A 20154-nucleotide genomic window follows, 5' to 3' on the forward strand; every position below is an offset into this window, starting at 1 on the left:
ACAACACTAAAAAGCTCCGGAAATTGTCCAGGTTTGCGGAGCGGCGTTGGAAGAAAACAATTTCGCAAGACGACTTCACTGCATTCAAACAGGCAACACTCACTTTCAAATCGGCCCTCATCTCTGCTAAACAGGCCTACTTCACAACCCTCGTATCTTCCCTATCCTGCAACCCCAACAGTTATTCAAAACGTTTAACTCCCTCCTCCGCCTACCACTGCCCCCTCCAACCTCCCTCATCTCTGCAGAGGACTTTGCTACGCACTTCAAAAATAAGATCGACCAAACAAGGCAAGTCTTCATTGTTCAACCACCACAACCCCTTTGTATACCAGACCAATGCCCAAACCCCATAACCTCCCTCTCCAACATCACTGATGGGGAGCTTAATTGTCTCCTCTCCAAATCGCACCTCACAACCTGTGCACTTGATCCCATCCCATCCCACCTCTTTCCCAACCTCACCACCACTATTATCCCATCCCTAACCCACCTCTTCAACCTATCACTAACTTCTGGTACCTTCCCTTCTGCTTTCAAACATGCCACAATCATGCCTAAAAAGCTAACCCTCCACCCAACTGCTATATCCAGGTATCGCCCAATATCGCTGCTCCCATTCGCTTCCAAACTCCTGGAGCTGCACATCCACACTGAATTTTCCTCCTACCTCTCATCTAACTTGCTCTTTGACAATCTACAATCTGGTTTCTGCTCCCATCACTCGACTGAGACAGCCCTGACCAAAATTACTAACGACCTACTTACAAAAGCGAATGGACTATACTCTATACTCCTGCTTCTAGACCTGTTCTCTGCTTTCGACACAGTTGATCACTGCCTCCTACTACAGATTCTCTCCTCCTTTGGCATCAAAGACCTCGCCCTATCCTGGATCTCCTCATACCTTTCTGACCACACATTCAGCGTCTCCCACTCCCACACTACCTCCTCATCCCACCCTCTCTCTGTTGGAGTCCCCCAAGGCTCTGTTCTAGGACCCCTACCCTTCTCAATCTATACACTTTGCCTGGGGCAACTCATAATGTCCCACGGATTCCAGTACCACCTTTATGCTGATGACACTCAGATCTACCTCTCTGGCCCAGATGTCACCTCTCTGCTGCTCTGCTGTCCAGAATCCTGGAGTGTCTATCAGCAATATCCTCCTTCTTCTCCTCTCGCTTCCTCAAACTTAATGTGGACAAATCTGAACTCATCATATTTCCCCCATCTCACAGATCTTCCTTACCTGATGTATCTATCACAATTAACGACATCATGCTTTCCCCCGTACCTGAGTAACCGTTGACTCTGCCCTGTCCTTCAAACTGCACATCCAAGCTCTCGCCACCTCCTGTCACCTCCAGCTCAAAAATATCTCCAGAATCCATCCTTTCCTCAATGCTCAATCTGCTAAAATGCTTGTGCATGCCCTCATCATCTTCTGCCTCGACTACTGCAACATCCTTTTCTGTGGCCTCCCTGCTTACACCCTCACACCTCTCCAGTCCATCCTTAACTCTTCTGTCCGACTAATTCATCTGTCTCCTCACTACAATTCCGCTTCTCCCCTCTGCAAATCTCTTCACTGGCTCCCATTCCCTCAGCATATCCAGTTCAAACTACTAATACTGACCTACAAAGCCATCTATAACCTGTCTCCCCCATATGTCTCTGAACTAATCTCCCGATACCTTCCCTCACGTAATCTCCGGTCCTCCCAAGACCTCCTTCTCTCCTCCACACATTCGCTCCTCACCCAACTGCCTCCAAGACTTCTCCCGAATATCCCCCATCCTCTGGAATTCTTTGCCCCAACACGTCCGACTATCAACCACATTCGGATCCTTCAGACAGAACCTGAAAACTCACCTCTTCAGGAAAGCTTACAGCATGCAATAACCCCGCTACCTCCTCACCAACACCGGAACTGCTGCAATCCCACAATCTACTGTCTCCTTCCCCACCATCCTGTAGAATGTAAGCCCGCAAGGGCAGGGTCCTCTCTCCCCTCTATGTCAGTCTGTCATTGTTAGTTTGTTTACTGTAAGTGATATCTGTAATTTGTATGTAACCCCTTCTCATGTACAGTACCATGGTATCCATGGTGCTATATAAATAAATAATAATAACATACAGTTTGTATTTTTTTTTATCCCCATGTAGGAAGAGTCGGTACTTAGAACCAAGAGAAGTGTGGATCCATCCCGTACAACATGTCCCATCCATTTGAAGGCTGATTATTTATTTTTCAAAAGATTTGGAAACTTACAAGAAGCAATATCTCAGGTATAAACAGACTAGAAAAATAACGTTAGAAAGATAATTAAACCTCTTGGAAAGTTCTAAATCACCCTACTTTATAATTACATATTACATTAGAAATACATTGAGTTGACTCATCAGAAAGGATATCCACATTACTATGCTGTTCCATGAAAACATTTATCATCTACCAATACGATATAAGATATATGATAATTACGAGAAGAGATGAACTAGAAATCTCCAGCTTTGATGATTTTTTTTCAAAATATTTGATTTGTAGCAAATCAATTCACTTCAAATATTAGGCAGAAATGGAACCAGAGGTAAGTCACCTATTCCACTAGGACAGGTGTTACAGTCAATATTTACCAGGACTACTGTGGTTTTTTACTCACAATTTTAAGAGTGGTTCTTAAGAATCTGTGGCCAGAGGTTAGTTAATTTTATTGTAAAATATGAATGTATTTACAGTACATACAAAGTGTTTTAGTTTGTATTGTGTCACTAACACTTACATAGGAAACTCTCGGTATGGTGCTTTCTTAGACATCTTTGTTCATAGACTTACAAATTGAACTTCATGTAAATACTTTTCTGCCCAATGATGGCAAAAGTATTCTAGGAGTGATACCGTTATTGGCTAATCAGAAAATAATATGTTTGCAATCTTTCAGAGCACAGAGGCTTCATCTCCAGGCAAGAGTACAAATAGATTAATAAGAAAAAAGGACAACATTTAAGGGATACTACTAGAGTTGAGCGAAACGGGTCGAAAAAATTCAAAAGTCGCCGACTTTTGGCAAAGTCGGGTTTCATGAAACGAAACCCGACCCTAGGATGAGGTCGGCCACGGTCGCGTTTCAAAAGTTTGTTTTGCGCTCTTTTTCAGCCAATCAGGATCCACGGACACTGTGGGCAACGTGATGACATAGGCACGGGTCACCACCATCTTTCAGAAGGGCATGCAAGTGATTGGCTTGCTTTGGTGGGAGTCACAGGGGGTATAAAAGGGCGTGCACGCCGACCGCCATCTTACTTCTGCCGATCTTAGTATAGGGAGAGGTTGCTGCTGATTCTGTAGGGAGAGCGTTAGGCAGGGAAGAAGACAAAAAAACTGCTTCTGCTGCTAGCGATTTGGCCTGCACAACACACAAGTCACTGTGTGTGCAGTGCAAGGGGAGGCTATATTGTGGTGTATCAGTGGTGTTGGTTGTTGGGCTGCCTTCTAAGGCTTCCTGACACGCTGGCATTGCTGTTTACCCACTGCTCCGCAAACTGCTTTTTTAAAAGCAATCCAATCTCCCTTATCCTCTCGTCACTTTGGTCACAGGCAGCTGTGCCATCGAGCGTGTCACATAGCGCTCAGATATCAGTGGGCCGCACACAATCCACAAGTGTCCAGTGTCCAAAAGTGTACGCAGAGATTCAAAATCTCCATTATCCTCTCGTCACTTTGGTCACAGGCAGCTGTGCCATCGAGCGTGTCACATAGCGCTCAGATATCAGTGGGCCGCACACAATCCACAAGTGTCCAGTGTCCAAAATTGTACGCAGAGATTCAAAATCTCCATTATCCTCTCGTCACTTTGGTCACAGGCAGCTGTGCCATCGAGCGTGTCACATAGCGCTCAGATATCAGTGGGCCGCACACAATCCACAAGTGTCCAGTGTCCAAAAGTGTACGCAGAGATTCAAAATCTCCATTATCCTCTCGTCACTTTGGTCACAGGCAGCTGTGCCATCGAGCGTGTCACATAGCGCTCAGATATCAGTGGGCCGCACACAATCCACAAGTGTCCACTGTCCACAAGTGTACGCAGAGATTCAAAATCTCCATTATCCTCTCGTCACTTTGGTCACAGGCAGCTGTGCCATCGAGCGTGTCACATAGCGCTCAGATATCAGTGGGCCGCACACAATCCACAAGTGTCCAGTGTCCAAAAGTGTACGCAGAGATTCAAAATCTCCATTATCCTCTCGTCACTTTGGTCACAGGCAGCTGTGCCATCGAGCGTGTCACATAGCGCTCAGATATCAGTGGGCCGCACACAATCCACAAGTGTCCACTGTCCACAAGTGTATGCAGAGATTCAAAATCTCCATTATCCTCTCGTCACTTTGGTCACAGGCAGCTGTGCCATCGAGCGTGTCACATAGCGCTCAGATATCAGTGGGCCGCACACAATCCACAAGTGTCCAGAGTCCAAAAGTGTATGCAGAGATTCAAAATCTCCATTATCCTCTCGTCACTTTGGTCACAGGCAGCTGTGCCATCGAGCGTGTCACATAGCGCTCAGATATCAGTGGGCCGCACACAATCCACAAGTGTCCACTGTCCACAAGTGTACGCAGAGATTCAAAATCTCCATTATCCTCTCGTCACTTTGGTCACAGGCAGCTGTGCCATCGAGCGTGTCACATAGCGCTCAGATATCAGTGGGCCGCACACAATCCACAAGTGTCCACTGTCCACAAGTGTACGCAGAGATTCAAAATCTCCATTATCCTCTCGTCACTTTGGTCACAGGCAGCTGTGCCATCGAGCGTGTCACATAGCGCTCAGATATCAGTGGGCCGCACACAATCCACAAGTGTCCAGTGTCCAAAAGTGTACGCAGAGATTCAAAATCTCCATTATCCTCTCGTCACTTTGGTCACAGGCAGCTGTGCCATCGAGCGTGTCACATAGCGCTCAGATATCAGTGGGCCGCACACAATCCACAAGTGTCCAGTGTCCAAAAGTGTACGCAGAGATTCAAAATCTCCATTATCCTCTCGTCACTTTGGTCACAGGCAGCTGTGCCATCGAGCGTGTCACATAGCGCTCAGATATCAGTGGGCCGCACACAATCCACAAGTGTCCACTGTCCACAAGTGTACGCAGAGATTCAAAATCTCCATTATCCTCTTGTCACTTTGGTCACAGGCAGCTGTGCCATCGAGCGTGTCACATAGCGCTCAGATATCAGTGGGCCGCACACAATCCACAAGTGTCCACTGTCCACAAGTGTACGCAGAGATTCAAAATCTCCATTATCCTCTCGTCACTTTGGTCACAGGCAGCTGTGCCATCGAGCGTGTCACATAGCGCTCAGATATCAGTGGGCCGCACACAATCCACAAGTGTCCAGTGTCCAAAAGTGTACGCAGAGATTCAAAATCTCCATTATCCTCTCGTCACTTTGGTCACAGGCAGCTGTGCCATCGAGCGTGTCACATAGCGCTCAGATATCAGTGGGCCGCACACAATCCACAAGTGTCCACTGTCCACAAGTGTACGCAGAGATTCAAAATCTCCATTATCCTTTCGTCACTTTGGTCACAGGCAGCTGTGCCATCGAGCGTGTCACATAGCGCTCAGATATCAGTGGGCCGCACACAATCCACAAGTGTCCACTGTCCAGAAGTGTACGCAGAGATTCAAAATCTCCATTATCCTCTCGTCACTTTGGTCACAGGCAGCTGTGCCATCGAGCGTGTCACATAGCGCTCAGATATCAGTGGGCCGCACACAATCCACAAGTGTCCACTGTCCACAAGTGTACGCAGAGATTCAAAATCTCCATTATCCTCTCGTCACTTTGGTCACAGGCAGCTGTGCCATCGAGCGTGTCACATAGCGCTCAGATATCAGTGGGCCGCACACAATCCACAAGTGTCCAGTGTCCAAAAGTGTACGCAGAGATTCAAAATCTCCATTATCCTCTCGTCACTTTGGTCACAGGCAGCTGTGCCATCGAGCGTGTCACATAGCGCTCAGATATCAGTGGGCCGCACACAATCCACAAGTGTCCACTGTCCACAAGTGTGTGCAGAAATTCTAAAACTCCCCTGTCCTATAGACACCTTGTACCTTGTTTTACATTACTATATAGTTTGTTGGATTTTGTCTACATTTCTACCAAAAATGAGGAAAGCTGGTGGAAGAGGCCGTGGAATTGGGCGGGGGTTGGCAGCTGGTAATGATGGTGTTGGTGGTGGATCTGATGGTAGTGGCAAGAGCAAAATAGGACCAAATGCAGGAGGTGCTGACCCTGCGTCATCGTCTGTCTACATAAGGCCTCGAACGCTTAGTTTTCTAGGAGTTGGCAAACCGCTTTTAAAGGCAGAGCATCAGGAAAAAGTTTTGTCTTACATTGCTGACTCAGCCTCCAGCTCTATCGCCTCCTCTTCTTCAGTTGTAAAAAGTAAAAGCACTGAGTCGTCATTGGAGGCTCATGTTCATGAACCACACCTTTCCTTGTGTCCTTCACCCCAACCAAGATTGAAGGATGACGCAGGCCATACTACTGATTACTCCATGGAGCTGTTTTCACATACCATGCCTGGATTATCAAGTCAAATGGTGAATTACCCAGGCCAAGATGAATCTGACATGGAGTGCACTGATGCACAGACGCTGATGGATGATTCTGCTGGTACATTCACTCAGAGCACTACATTGTCCTCGCAGTGTACAGAGCCAGATTTTGACCCTGATGAGACTCAGGTGCCCCTTCCCGCACACTATACCACCATACACGGTGACACAAAGAAAGGTGCACATGACATAGAAGAGGAGGTGATGGATGACCCAGTTGTTGACCCAGATTGGCATCCATTGGGGGAAGAGGGTGCTGCTTCCAATAGCTCAGATGAGGAGCATCCACAGCAGACATCGACATCGCAACAGCTGTTATCTGGCAGGCCCGGAGCACTCCAAAGACAGGTTCCAAACATCAAAAGAGTTGCTGGACAGCTTGTCCAGAGGGTCAAAAGATCACAGCGTGCTAGGCCGCAAAATGTCTGCCAAAGTAGGAAGAGTGCAGTGTGGCAGTTTTTTGAACAAAATCCTCATGATCAGGCCAAGGTTATCTGTAAGAAGTGCGCAAAGACCTTTAGCCGAGGGAAAAATCTGAAAAATTTGAATACCAGTTGCATGCTTAGACATTTAACCAGCATGCACTTGCAAGCGTGGACACAACACCAAAAAGTGCCACATGTGCAACTGATCACAACGAAGGTAGTCAGCAACGCTACATTGTTTCCCCCACTGTAAGCACACCGGTTAGCACAGCAGCAAATGTTGAGGTGTCGTTGCAAGGCCACAGCAGTCAGGGAATCCCACTGTTATATCAACGAAAGACTGATTCTAGGCCATCAGAAAGAACACCAACTCCATCACCATCATCAACCCTCTCTCAGTCCGCCCTGTCCACCGCTACTTCCACCATATGCAGCTCTCAAGTCCAGCTCACCCTCCCAGACACTATGAGTAGGTCAAGAAAGTACTCAGTCTCTCATCCGCGTACACTGGGTTTGAACGCCCACATTGCCAAACTAATCTCGTTTGAGATGATGCCCTTTCGGTTGGTGGAAAGCACAGCTTTCCGCGAACTCATGGCCTATGCAGTACCACGCTATGACCTACCCAGTCGCCACTTCTTCTCTCGCAAAGCCATCCCAGCCCTCCACCATCATGTGAAAGACCGCATTGTCCATGCACTCAAGCAGTCAGTGAGCGGAAAGGTGCACCTCACAACTGATGCATGGTCCAGTCGGCATGGCCAGGGCCGTTACGTGTCCATCACTGCGCACTGGGTTAATGTGGTGGATGCAGGGTCCACAGGGGACAGCGGTGGTGGGACAGTGCTGCCTAGCCCACGGTCTAGGAAACAGTTGGCTGTAGGCGTTCGACCCTCCTCCTCCTCCTCCAGAAGCGACAGCTCGTCCACAGAGCGCAGTCGTACGAGCACTCCATCTGCAGCTGCCACTGTTGCACACGATGTGTCCCCCTATCGAGCAGCTAGTGGAAAGCGTCAGCAGGCTGTGTTGCAGATGATGTGTTTGGGCGACAGACACACCGCCGAGGTGCTGGCCGAGTACTTGAAGCGACAAACTGAGTCATGGCTGGGCAGTGTACATCTTGAGGCAGGCAAGGTAGTTAGTGATAACGGCCGTAATTTTGTGGCAGCCATAGCCCTTTGAAAACTCAGCCACATACCTTGCTTGGCTCACACCTTGAACCTGGTGGTGCAGTGCTTCCTCAAAAATTATCCGGAGTTAACAGCCCTGCTCCAGAAGGTGCGAAGACTGTGCGCGCACATCCGCCGGTCGCCTGTACACTCCGTTCGTATGCAGAAGCTGCAGCGATTGCTCCACCTTCCCAACCACCGCCTCATTATCGACATTGCAACAAGGTGGAACTCCATCCTGCACATGGTGGAGCGGCTGTGCGAGCAGAGGCAGGCCACAATGCATTTGTGGGAGAATACACGGCCAGGCACTTTGAGAGCAGACATGGAGTTGACAGGCGTGCAGTGGTCGAAGCTGAAAGACCTTTGTAAAGTCCTTCAGTGTTTTGAGGAATGCACACGGCTGGTAAGCGCAGACGACGCCATCCTAAGCATGAGCATCCCACTTATGCGTCTGCTCATGCAAACTTTGACTCACCTTAAGGAGCAGGCGTCTGCAGCCAATGTTGATGAGGAGGAAGAGGAGGAGGGAATCCTTGATGACATTCAGCCATTGTCTGCTCAGGGACCTCTCCTGGACGAGGTGGAGGAAGAAGAGGAGGAGGAGGATGATGATGGGGATGATTACTTAGGGGAGGAGGATGCATCTCGTGGGGCAAGTGAAAATGTTGGCGTGGCAAGGTCTGGTACAGGGTTTGTGCGTGACTGGAGGGATGTGGATTTGCCAGAAAGTGCTCCTCCACCCAGCACTCGCAGTGCATCATTGACACCGGGAACATTGGCCCACATGTCAGATTATGCCTTGCGGATCCTAAAAAGGGACCCCCGCATTGCCAAAATGATGAACGATGACGACTACTGGTTGGCCAGCATCCTGGATCCACGCTATAAAGGCAAATTACAAAACATCATGCCACAGGAGAACCTTGACCTAATATTGGCTAATAAACAAGCAACTCTGGTAAATCGGTTGCTTGAGGCATTCCCAGCACACAGCAGCGGTGATGGTTCTCACACGAGCCGTACGGGCCGGGGGCAGCTTGGCAGAGGTGTTCGTGGTGCACACAGCAGAAGTGGTGTTGGAGACAGGGGTTTCATGACAATGTTGTGGACTGATTTTTCAAACACCGCTCACACAACTGGTAATACTGCATCGATGGAAAGTGACAGGAGACAGCAGTTGTCAACTATGGTTACAAACTACTTTTCCTCCCATATCGATGTTCTCCCACACAGGTCATTCCCCTTTGACTATTGGGCCGCTAAACTGGACACCTGGCCTGAATTGGCCCAATATGCCTTACAGGAGCTCGCTTGCCCAGCTGCAAGTGTGCTATCGGAAAGAGTCTTCAGTGCAGCTGGATCAATCCTGACAGAAAAAAGGACCCGTCTGTCAACCCAAAATGTGGATGATCTAACCTTCATTAAAATGAACCACGCATGGGTTTCCAAGGATTTTGTCCCACCTTCCCCTGATGACACATAGGGTGACAGAAAAATGGCTTGCTTTGGTCCACCTCTTTCTGGTACTTCACCTATTTCGCCTTTTGCATCAGTTGAATGTCCAACATCAACATATGCCACTTTCTAAAACTCCCTAACTGTGCTGCCTCCCCCCCCATGGCCGGGGTCACCACCTAGCGCACGACACCGTGCGAGTGCCGTTGCCCTGGACAGGTGGGTAGGCCGACTCTTGGGCGCGGGCACTGGCACAGGGTCCCTCATAGTGCAATCAAGTGTCTCTGACGGTGGTGGTGCACACCCGCTGTCAGACACACCGCTGTACTATGAGGGGCCCAGTGCCAGTACCGACGCCCACGAGTGGGCCCCCCTTGCTTGGCCAGGGCCCCAGCATTTGCAATCTTTACCTCTCCCTGCTCCTCCGCTGTGTAATCTGGGCCGTCAAATCCAAACTGTGCCTGACACCGTCTGAGCCTGCCTCCTGATGTATAGACATATATTTTGAATGTGTACGCTATCCATACATGTTATCCGGGGATACGTTACCCCTTCTAAACTTTGTGCAATGACGTGCAATCCATACTGGGCCTAACACTGTCTGAGCCTGCCTCATGCTGTATAGACATATATTTTGAATGTGTACGCTATCCATACATGTTATCTGGGGATACGGTACCCCTTCTAACCTTTGTGCAATGACGTGCAATCCATACTGGGCCTAACACCGTCTGAGCCTGCCTCATGCTGTATAGACATATATTTTGAATGTGTACGCTATCCATACATGTTATCCAGGGATACGGTACCCTTTCTAACCTTTGTGCAATGACGTGCAATCCATACTGGGCCTAACACCGTCTGAGCCTGCCTCATGCTGTATAGACATATATTTTGAATGTGTACGCTATCCATACATGTTATCCGGGGATACGGTACCCCTTCTAACCTTTGTGCAATGATGTGCAATCCATACTGGGCCTAACACCGTCTGAGCCTGCCTCATGCTGTATAGACATATATTTTGAATGTGTACGCTATCCATACATGTTATCCGGGGATACGGTACCCCTTCTAACCTTTGTGCAATGACGTGCAATCCATACTGGGCCTAACACCGTCTGAGCCTGCCTCATGCTGTATAGACATATATTTTGAATGTGTACGCTATCCATACATGTTATCCAGGGATACGGTACCCTTTCTAACCTTTGTGCAATGACGTGCAATCCATACTGGGCCTAACACCGTCTGAGCCTGCCTCATGCTGTATAGACATATATTTTGAATGTGTACGCTATCCATACATGTTATCCGGGGATACGGTACCCCTTCTAACCTTTGTGCAATGACGTGCAATCCATACTGGGCCTAACACCGTCTGAGCCTGCCTCATGCTGTATAGACATATATTTTGAATGTGTACGCTATCCATACATGTTATCAAGGGATACGGTACCCTTTCTAACCTTTGTGCAATGACGTGCAATCCATACTGGGCCTAACACCGTCTGAGCCTGCCTCATGCTGTATAGACATATATTTTAAATGTGTACGTTATCCATACATGTTATCCGGGGATACGGTACCCCTTCTAACCTTTGTGCAATGGCGTGCAATCCATACTGGGCCTAACACCGTCTGAGCCTGCCTCATGCTGTATAGACATATATTTTGAATGTGTACGCTATCCATACATGTTATCCGGGGATACGGTACCCCTTCTAACCTTTGTGCAATGACGTGCAATCCATACTGGGCCTAACACCGTCTGAGCCTGCCTCATGCTGTATAGACATATATTTTGAATGTGTACGCTATCCATACATGTTATCCAGGGATACGGTACCCTTTCTAACCTTTGTGCAATGACGTGCAATCCATACTGGGCCTAACACCGTCTGAGCCTGCCTCATGCTGTATAGACATATATTTTGAATGTGTACGCTATCCATACATGTTATCCGGGGATACGGTACCCCTTCTAACCTTTGTGCAATGACGTGCAATCCATACTGGGCCTAACACCGTCTGAGCCTGCCTCACGCTGTTTAGACATATATTTTGAATGTGTACGCTATCCATACATGTTATCCGGGGATACGGTACCCCTTCTAACCTTTGTGCAATGACGTGCAATCCATACTGGGCCTAACACCGTCTGAGCCTGCCTCATGCTGTATAGACATATATTTTGAATGTGTACGCTATCCATACATGTTATCCAGGGATACGGTACCCTTTCTAACCTTTGTGCAATCACGTGCAATCCATACTGGGCGTGAGAACGGCTGGCGAGCTGTTAAGCAAGCTACAGCACCTGTCCAGACAAGTACAGGGATTCCCTAGCGAGGAGACTTATTTGATTGTTTTCTATGTTGGGACAGCAATTTTTGGGGAGCACTATACTCTGGAGAATGATAGATGGGGCCCACCATACACTGGAACATTCCAAAGGTGGACATCAGACACTGGAGCAGCATTTACAGGGCCCATTATACACTAGAGCATTAGAAATGGGGCCCATTATGTTTGGAGCATTATTTAGGCCCATAAGACAGTGGAGCTTCATCCATGGGGACCAACATATACTGTAGCATTATGTGGAGCTCATCATATACTGTTTCAAACATTATATGGGACCAATGATTTTGTATGGAGAAATAGATGGGCCTCGTCATGAGATGTAAAAAGTGAGGTATTTTTCATTGTACTATACCGCTATTTCTCTGCCGTATCGGAGCATGATGAGTTGTGGTATGTGTTAAAGGGGCGCTCTTTCGCCCAGGGCACATGAAAACCTGCAGCCAGCCCTCCCCCCCCACAAATTTAGCCAAATAACCCCATTTTTCAGTGCGTAACTTGTATTATGAAGTTAATTAAGGTTGACAAGCTTAAGTAAGAAGAATTGATGCTTTTGGCATTCAAATGGGCACTGTAGGTGTGTTTCCTGTCCTCCTCTCACTGCCGACTTTTATTCCCCATTGACTTACATTGGGTTTCGTGTTTCGTGACGACCCCGACTTTTCCCTATAATCGGACGATCTTGCTCGACCCGACTTTTGGAAAAGTCGGGTTTCACGAAACGAAACGCGACCCTAAAAAAGCAAAAGTCGCTAAACTCTAGATACTACAGTAGCACATTTGTTCATGAGGTGGGATGTGGGATGCCTTCTAAAGATAAGCTAAGGAAATCCAATTAGGCATTTTCTTACAGATGGATCCAAGAATATAGTTTCTCCTTGTGGAGAGTGACATGTTAAGCATGCCAAGATGAGGAGACTTAAAGCCACAATGCTCCTCTGGGAAATATGCAAATTGTTTCTTCAGAGAGGAAAAGGACTAGAACTCTAGTGCCATCTATTAAAAGTAGCAATCCTATTTGTCAATGTCGACCCTTTAACAAGCCTTGTCACATTACTTAGGATAAAAGCCAACCCAGAATCTCAATTTGCAGATGCTGCGTTTCGGGGTACTGCCCCTCATCCAGTGCAAAGTGTGAGATCTGGTTTGGCTGTGTGAGAGACGTCTGACCGGGATCCAAGAAGTATCGTTTCTCCTTGTGGAGAGTGACATGTTAAGCATGCCGAGATGAGGAGACTTAAAGCCACAATGTTCCTATGGGAAATATGCAAATTGTCTCTTCAGAGAGGAATAAGACTAGAACTCTTGTGCCACCTATTAAAAGTAGTAATCCTAAAAGTCAATGTCGACCCTTTAACAAGCCTTGTTTTAATAGGTGACACTAGTCCTCTTTCTCTTTGAAGAGGCAATTTGCATATTACCCAGAGGAGCATTGCGGCTTTAAATCTCCTCATCTCGACATGGTGAGGGGCTGTACCCCGAAATGAAGCGTCTGCAAATTGAGATTCTGGGTTGGCTTTTATCCTAAGTCATTTGACAAGGCTCGTTAAAGGGTTCGACATTGACTTTTAGGATTGCTACTTTTAATAGGTGGCATTAGAGTTCTAGTTCTCTTCCTCTCTGAAGAGACAATTTGCTTACAAATGGAGAGGCAGTGGGAATGATGTTCTTAGTTATTTGGAGTCCTTCTGGTGGAGGTGTGAATTGTATCTATGTAGTGAGTCTAAAGGCCCTGTCACACTTAGCGATGTACCAGCGATCCCGACCAGCGATATGACGCGGTCAGGATCGCTGGTACATCGCTAAGTGGTCGCTAGTGAGCAGCCACACAGGCAGATCTCACTAGCGACATCGCTGGGGACGGGGGTCGCTACTTACCTGTCACACCAGGCGATCCTGCGTCCTCCCGCCCGCGTCGCTCGTCGTCACAGCAGGAAGCGCCGCAGGAAGCTGACGACGAGAAACAGTCCAGGACGTTCTCGCGCGATCAGCGATAACCAGCGGGGGAGCCGGTCGTAGGTGAGTATCAGACACAGCGATATCGCTAGCAATATCGCTATAACGTCACAAGTTATAGCGATATTGCTAGCGATATCGCTTAGTATGACATGCCCTTTAAATCCAGGTGTTAAATTGAGTCCTAACATTGTCCTATCAGTTTAATTAAACACAGCTGGACTCCAATGAAGGAATAGAACCATCTCAAGGAGGATCATGAGGAAATGGACTTCATGTGACTTAAATATGAGTGTCTGACCACACTGTAAATTGGGGATCGCTGTAATGTACTGACCAGAAGAATAAAGCTGCCTTATCAATTTTGCCACATGCAGAATGGTATAAAAAAAAATACTGAATTGCTGTTTTTTGTTCATATTACCTCCCAAAAATCGGAAAAGAAAACCATCAAAAAATATCATGTGTCTGAAAATGGTACCAATAAAAATATCAACTCGTCCTGCAAAAACAAGCCATCACATGACTCTGTAGGCCGAAATATAGAAAAATTATAGCTCTCAAAATATGCAAAAACTACTTTGCAGTAATCACACCGACTAGAATATAGTTGTCTAATCACTTATACCGCACGAGGAACGGTGTCAAAAATAAATAAAACCAATTCTTCACTTGATGTTGATTGTTCCATTCTGCCTTCCAAATATAACAGCAAGGCTTGGCGCACATTTATCCTGCGCTGAGCACTGAGCTCTTACATTGGGGCATCTGTGTAAATCTCTGAAATATGTGATTCAGTCATAACCTCTGGCAGAAGATTCCCTATAATGATGCAGATGGAGGCACTGTGGACACCTGTGATCCAGCAGTATCCATCTTTTTAGGCGGGCATAAAAGTGCAGTCGACCACAGTTTGGTGCACTTCTGAAAAGGAGACCACTGAACAGAGGCCAGACAGAGTCCACAATAACTCTGCTGCCTCATTATAGTGAGCGGATCTCTCAGGGGTTTCATCTGAATCACATTACTTGGAGATTTAGATGGAAATCCCAAAGTAAGTGCTCAAGGTATAGTGCAGGATAAATGTTATCCCAAATGTTATGCAATATGTTCCCAATAAAAGCTTCAATTCAATCCACAAAAAAGCGAGTTCCCACTTAGGTCTAACATCTGTTAGCAGAAAAATAGGTGGCTTCTACGTTACTGATAGCACAAAGGCTCTGGAAAAGCAAAATGTCTCCTTGCCCCGCAAAAGAAATTTAGCAAATTCCCAAATCCAAATGCCCCTCTCCCTTCTGAGCCCCAGTGTGCCTAAACTACATATACAGCTCACATTTTTGCCATTTCTGTAGTTATGAGAGACCGCCTAATTTACAGGTGCATGTCTCCAGAAACATGAGCTGGGAATAACGCATTGGTCACTACAATGTTTAGGCACTACAATGGTATTTTCACTCAGCAACATCCACTACTGCTTGTTTCTGGAAAAAACCCATGTAACCAAAATTATCACTACACCTATAGATAATTTCCCAAAGGGTATAATTTCCAAACTGGGGTCAGTTGAGGGGGATTCTGATTTTCTAGCACTTAGGGACTCTGTATATGGAGTCCGCAAACTAGTCTAGGAAAATCTGTGCTCCAGGAGGCAAATAGCGCTCCATCCCTCCCGAGTCTCTTCCTATGGCTAAGCAGTACTATATAGCCACATATGTGGTATTTCTACACTCAGCAGAAATTTTGGGACAAATATTGGTGTCATTTTTAGCCATTTCCCTGTATGAAAATGTAACATTTGGGGCTAACATACAATTTTGGTGATAAAAATGTAATTATTTTTTCTTCACTGCCCAATGGTATAAAATTCTATGACACACCTGTGGTGTACCCCAGATGAATTCATTGAGATGTTTAATTTGTAAAATGGGGTTATTTATGGGGGGTTCTGCTGTTCTAGCACCTCAGGGGCTCTGCCAATGTGATATAGCACCCTCAAACCAGTGCAGCATAATCTGTACTGTAATATAGCGCTACTTCCCTTCTGAGCTTTGCACTGTGCTTCAATAATAGTTTTTGACCAAATATGGGGTATCGGTGAACTCACGAGAAATTGCACAACAAATTTTGGGGTCCATTTTCTCATGTTACCCTTGTGAAAATACAAAATTTTCTGCTAAAAGTCATTTTGTGGGAAAAATGTGATTTTCTTTCTATTTTTACTGATCAATGTTATAAACTTCTGTGAAGCATCTGGGGTTCCAAAGTGCTCACCACACATCTAGATAAGTTTCCTGAGGGGTGTAGTTTCCAAAATCATGTTACTTGTGAGGGGTTTCCACTGTTTAGGCACATCAGGAGCTCTCCAAACAGGACATGGTGTCCACTATTTATTCTAGAAAATTTTACATTCAAAAAGTCAAATGGTGCTCCTTCCATTCAGAGCCCTGCCATGCACCCAAACAGTGGTTTTTCCCCCACATATGGGGTATCGGCATGCTCAGGAGAAATTGCACAACAAATTGTATGGTGCAATTTCTCCAGTTACCCTTATGAAAATAAAAAAATAAAAAAATTGGGTGTAAAAGATATTTTTTTGTAAAAAAAGTGAAATGTTTATTTTTTCCTTCCACATTCCATTAATTCCTGTGAAGAAACTGAAGGGTTAATAAACTTCTTGAATGTGTTTTTGAGTACCTTGAGGGGTGCAGGTTTTAGAATGGTGTCACTTTTGGGTATTTTTTTTATGTCATATAGGTCCCCAAAGTCACATCAAATGTCCCTAAAAAATGGTTTTGTAAATTTTGTTGTAAAAATAAGAAATCTCTGGTCAACTTTTAACCATTATAATTTCCTAACAAAAAAAAATTATGGTTCAAAAATAGTGCTGCTGTAAAGTAGATGTGTAGAAAATGTTATTTATTAGCTATTTTGTGTGATATAACTCTCTGATTTAGGGGCATAAAAATTAAAAGGTTGAAAATTGCAAAATGTCAAACTTTTCACCAAATTTCCAATTTTTTTCACAAATAAATGTAAGTCATATCAAATAAATTTTACCACTATCATGAAGTACAGTATTTCACACAAAAAAAACAGAATAAGTGAGATCCATTGCAGCGTTCCAGAGTTATAACCTCATAAAATGACAGTGGTCAGAATTGAAGAGATTGGCCCGGTCAGGAAGATGAAAACAGGCTTTGGGTTGAAGGGTAGAGTTGAGTGAAATGGGTCGGTCAAATTCAAAAGTCGTCGACTTTAGCTAAAGTCGGGTTTCGCCGATCGAAACCCGACCATAGCGTGAGGTCGGCCATGAGGTCGCCGACCTGAGCGCAAAGTCGCGTTTCAAATAATACTTCCAGCTCCTTTTCTCAGCCAATGATGGAGGATGCACACATGGGCAGCGGCCACCACCATCTTAGAGAAGGGCATTGAAGTGATTGGCTGGCTTTGTGTGGCGTCACAGTGGCTATAAAAGGCCGTGACCGCCGACCGCCATCTTACTTCTGCCGATCTTAGAATAGGGAGAGGTGCTGCTGCTGATTCTGAATAGGGAGAGCGTTAGGCGGGGAAGAAGAAAAAAAAATAGCTTCTGCTGATAGCGCTTTTCACTGTACAGTTAGTGTGCAGTGAAAGGGGAGGATTTTTGTTGTGTGCTGCAGTGCTGGTGGTGAATAGGCTGCCTTTTAAGGCTACCTGATAGCAGCATTGCTGTGTGCACACTGCTGTTCAAACTGCTTTTTTCAAAGCACTCCAATTTTTATTATTTTGTTCTGGTCAGTTACCGAGCGTTCATTTTTTCACACACCGTATAGCGGTGTACGCTCCTCACACACTACCGTGTACCGGCTGGTATCAGGGACAAATACAAGCTATCTGTGTGTGACTCTGGAAAAACAAACAGAGGAGATTTTCCATTTTTCCAGACCTACACCATATAGAGCTGTCCGCTTTTCAAACAGTTTCGTATATCTGCTGTTTGATAACGGTCAAAACTATACAGAGACAGCGTGTGTCACTCCGTATAAAAATAGGCAGAGATTTAAAATTTTCCATACATACACCGTATAGCAGTGTACGCTCCTCACACACTACCATGCACCGGTTGGTATCGCGGTCAAAACTATACAGACACAGCGTGTGTCACTCTGTATAAAAATAGACGGAGATTTAAAATTTTCCAGACATACACCGTATAGCGGTGTATGCTCCTCACTCACTACCGTGTACCGGCTGATACCACGGACAAATACAAGCTATCTGTGTGTGACTCTGGAAAAACAAACAGAGGAGATTTTCCTTTTTTCCAGACCTACACCATATACACTGTGTTCCAAATTATTATGCAAAAAATATTTCCTCATATTTTCTCTAAATTGCCTATATGAATTGCAGTCCTTGTTATTTTCCAGTCATCTACTATTCTAGTATAATTGCAATGTTTTTTAACAAACTGCCTATGAAAACAGTATATTTTTTAAAATAATAAAAACTCAAAATGCATGTTAAAAATTATTATGCACAGCAGAGTTCTCAACCTTTTTATTTTTATTTTGAACAAAAAAATGGTCAATTGTGAAATTATAAGCATTATCAGCTTATTACAAAATGAAATTAAACAGTTTTCAAGTCAAAACTTTGTTCTAGGTGATGTTATATTTGCACATAGGACCCCTTGTTCGAAAGAAGCTTCTGAACTCTCTCGTCTATTGAGTTTGTCAATTTTTGGATGGTTTGTGCTTCAATTGTTTTGCATGTGGACAGAATACCCTCCCAGAGCTGTTGCTTAGATGTGAACTGCCTCCCGCCATCATAGACACTCCTTCTGATGATGCTCCAGAGGTTCTCAATGGGGTTGAGGTCAGGGGAAGATGGTGGCCACACCATAAGTTTGTCCTCCCATAGCAGCCAGAGATGCAGATGTGTTATTTGCAGCATGAGACGGTGCATTATCATGCATGAAAATGATCTTGCTGCGGAAAGCACGGTTCTTCCTCTTGAACCATGGCAGGAAGTGCTGTTTTAGAAAATCCACATAGATTATGGAGTTCATCTTTACCCCTTCAGGGATCCTAAAGGGGCCGACAATCTCTCTCCCCATGATTCCAGCCCAAAACATTACTCCACCTCCTCCTTGTTGGCGCCTTAGCCGTGTTTTCATGGGGTGTCCATCACCCAGCCATCCTCCACTCCATCCATCTGGACCATCGAGCGTTGCACGGCACTCATCGGTGAACAAAACAGTTTGGAAGTCAGTCTTCATGTATCGTTTGGCCCACTGGAGCCGTTTCTGCTTGTGGCAAGTGGACAGAGGTGGTGGACAGGATGGCTTGCGCACAGCTGCAAACCTCTGAAGGACCCTGCATCTTGTTGTTTGGGGGACGTTGGAGGCACCAGCAGCTTCAAAAACTTGTCTGCTGATATGACAAGGCATTTTTGCAGCTGCTCTCTTAACCTGACGCAATTGCCTGTTGGAAAGAGTCCTCAATTTTTCCTTTTCAGCACGCACACGTGTGTGCTCGGAATCAGCTACATACTTCTTGATTGCCAAGACACTTCATCGTGATCATCGCACAATGTTGATTGTAGTCATGCCTTGACATAAATACTCCACAATTTGTTGCTTCTCAGCAGCCGACACATCCTTTTTCTTTCCCATTTTGACAAAAAATGTAGGCTGCTTAATAATGTGGAACAGCCTTCTTAAGTAGTCTTGCCTTTATTTGGACACACCTGCCAAACTAATTTGCACAGGTATCTGCAATTGCTTTAAGTGATATAAAGAGCCCTGACACACATCACCATCAATGAGTTTAAATGACAAACCAAAAAATTCTAACCTTATCACTCCTAAACTCTTTTTGCATAATAATTTGGAACAGAGTTTAGAGCTGTCCGCTTTTCAAACAGTTTTGTATATCTACTGTTTGATTACGGTCAAAACTATACAGAGACAGCGTGTGTCACTCCGTTTAAAAATAGACGGAGATTTAAAATTTTCCATACATACACCATATAGCGGTGTACACTCCTCACACACTACTGTGTACCGGCTGGTATCACAGACAAATACAAGCTATCTATGTGTGACTCTGGAAAAACAAACAGAGGAGATTTTCCATTTTTCCAGACCTACACCGTATAGAGCTGTCTG

General features: G+C 45.7%; 1 protein-coding gene across 1 annotated transcript in view; it reads left to right on the forward strand.

Moving 5' to 3' along the window:
* LOC141049408 (disintegrin and metalloproteinase domain-containing protein 10-like) overlaps positions 1-20154 on the forward strand; it is a 245653-nt gene that overhangs the window by 52693 nt on the left and 172806 nt on the right. The window contains exon 6 of the mRNA XM_073545856.1: positions 2170-2292. Within this exon, the coding sequence (XP_073401957.1) occupies positions 2170-2292 (123 nt within the window). The remainder of the gene's footprint in view (positions 1-2169; positions 2293-20154) is intronic.

This window comes from Dendrobates tinctorius, unplaced genomic scaffold (assembly GCF_039654945.1).
Source record: "Dendrobates tinctorius isolate UK_male_01 unplaced genomic scaffold, ASM3965494v1 ptg000011l, whole genome shotgun sequence".
Classification (NCBI taxonomy): Eukaryota; Metazoa; Chordata; class Amphibia; order Anura; family Dendrobatidae; genus Dendrobates; species Dendrobates tinctorius.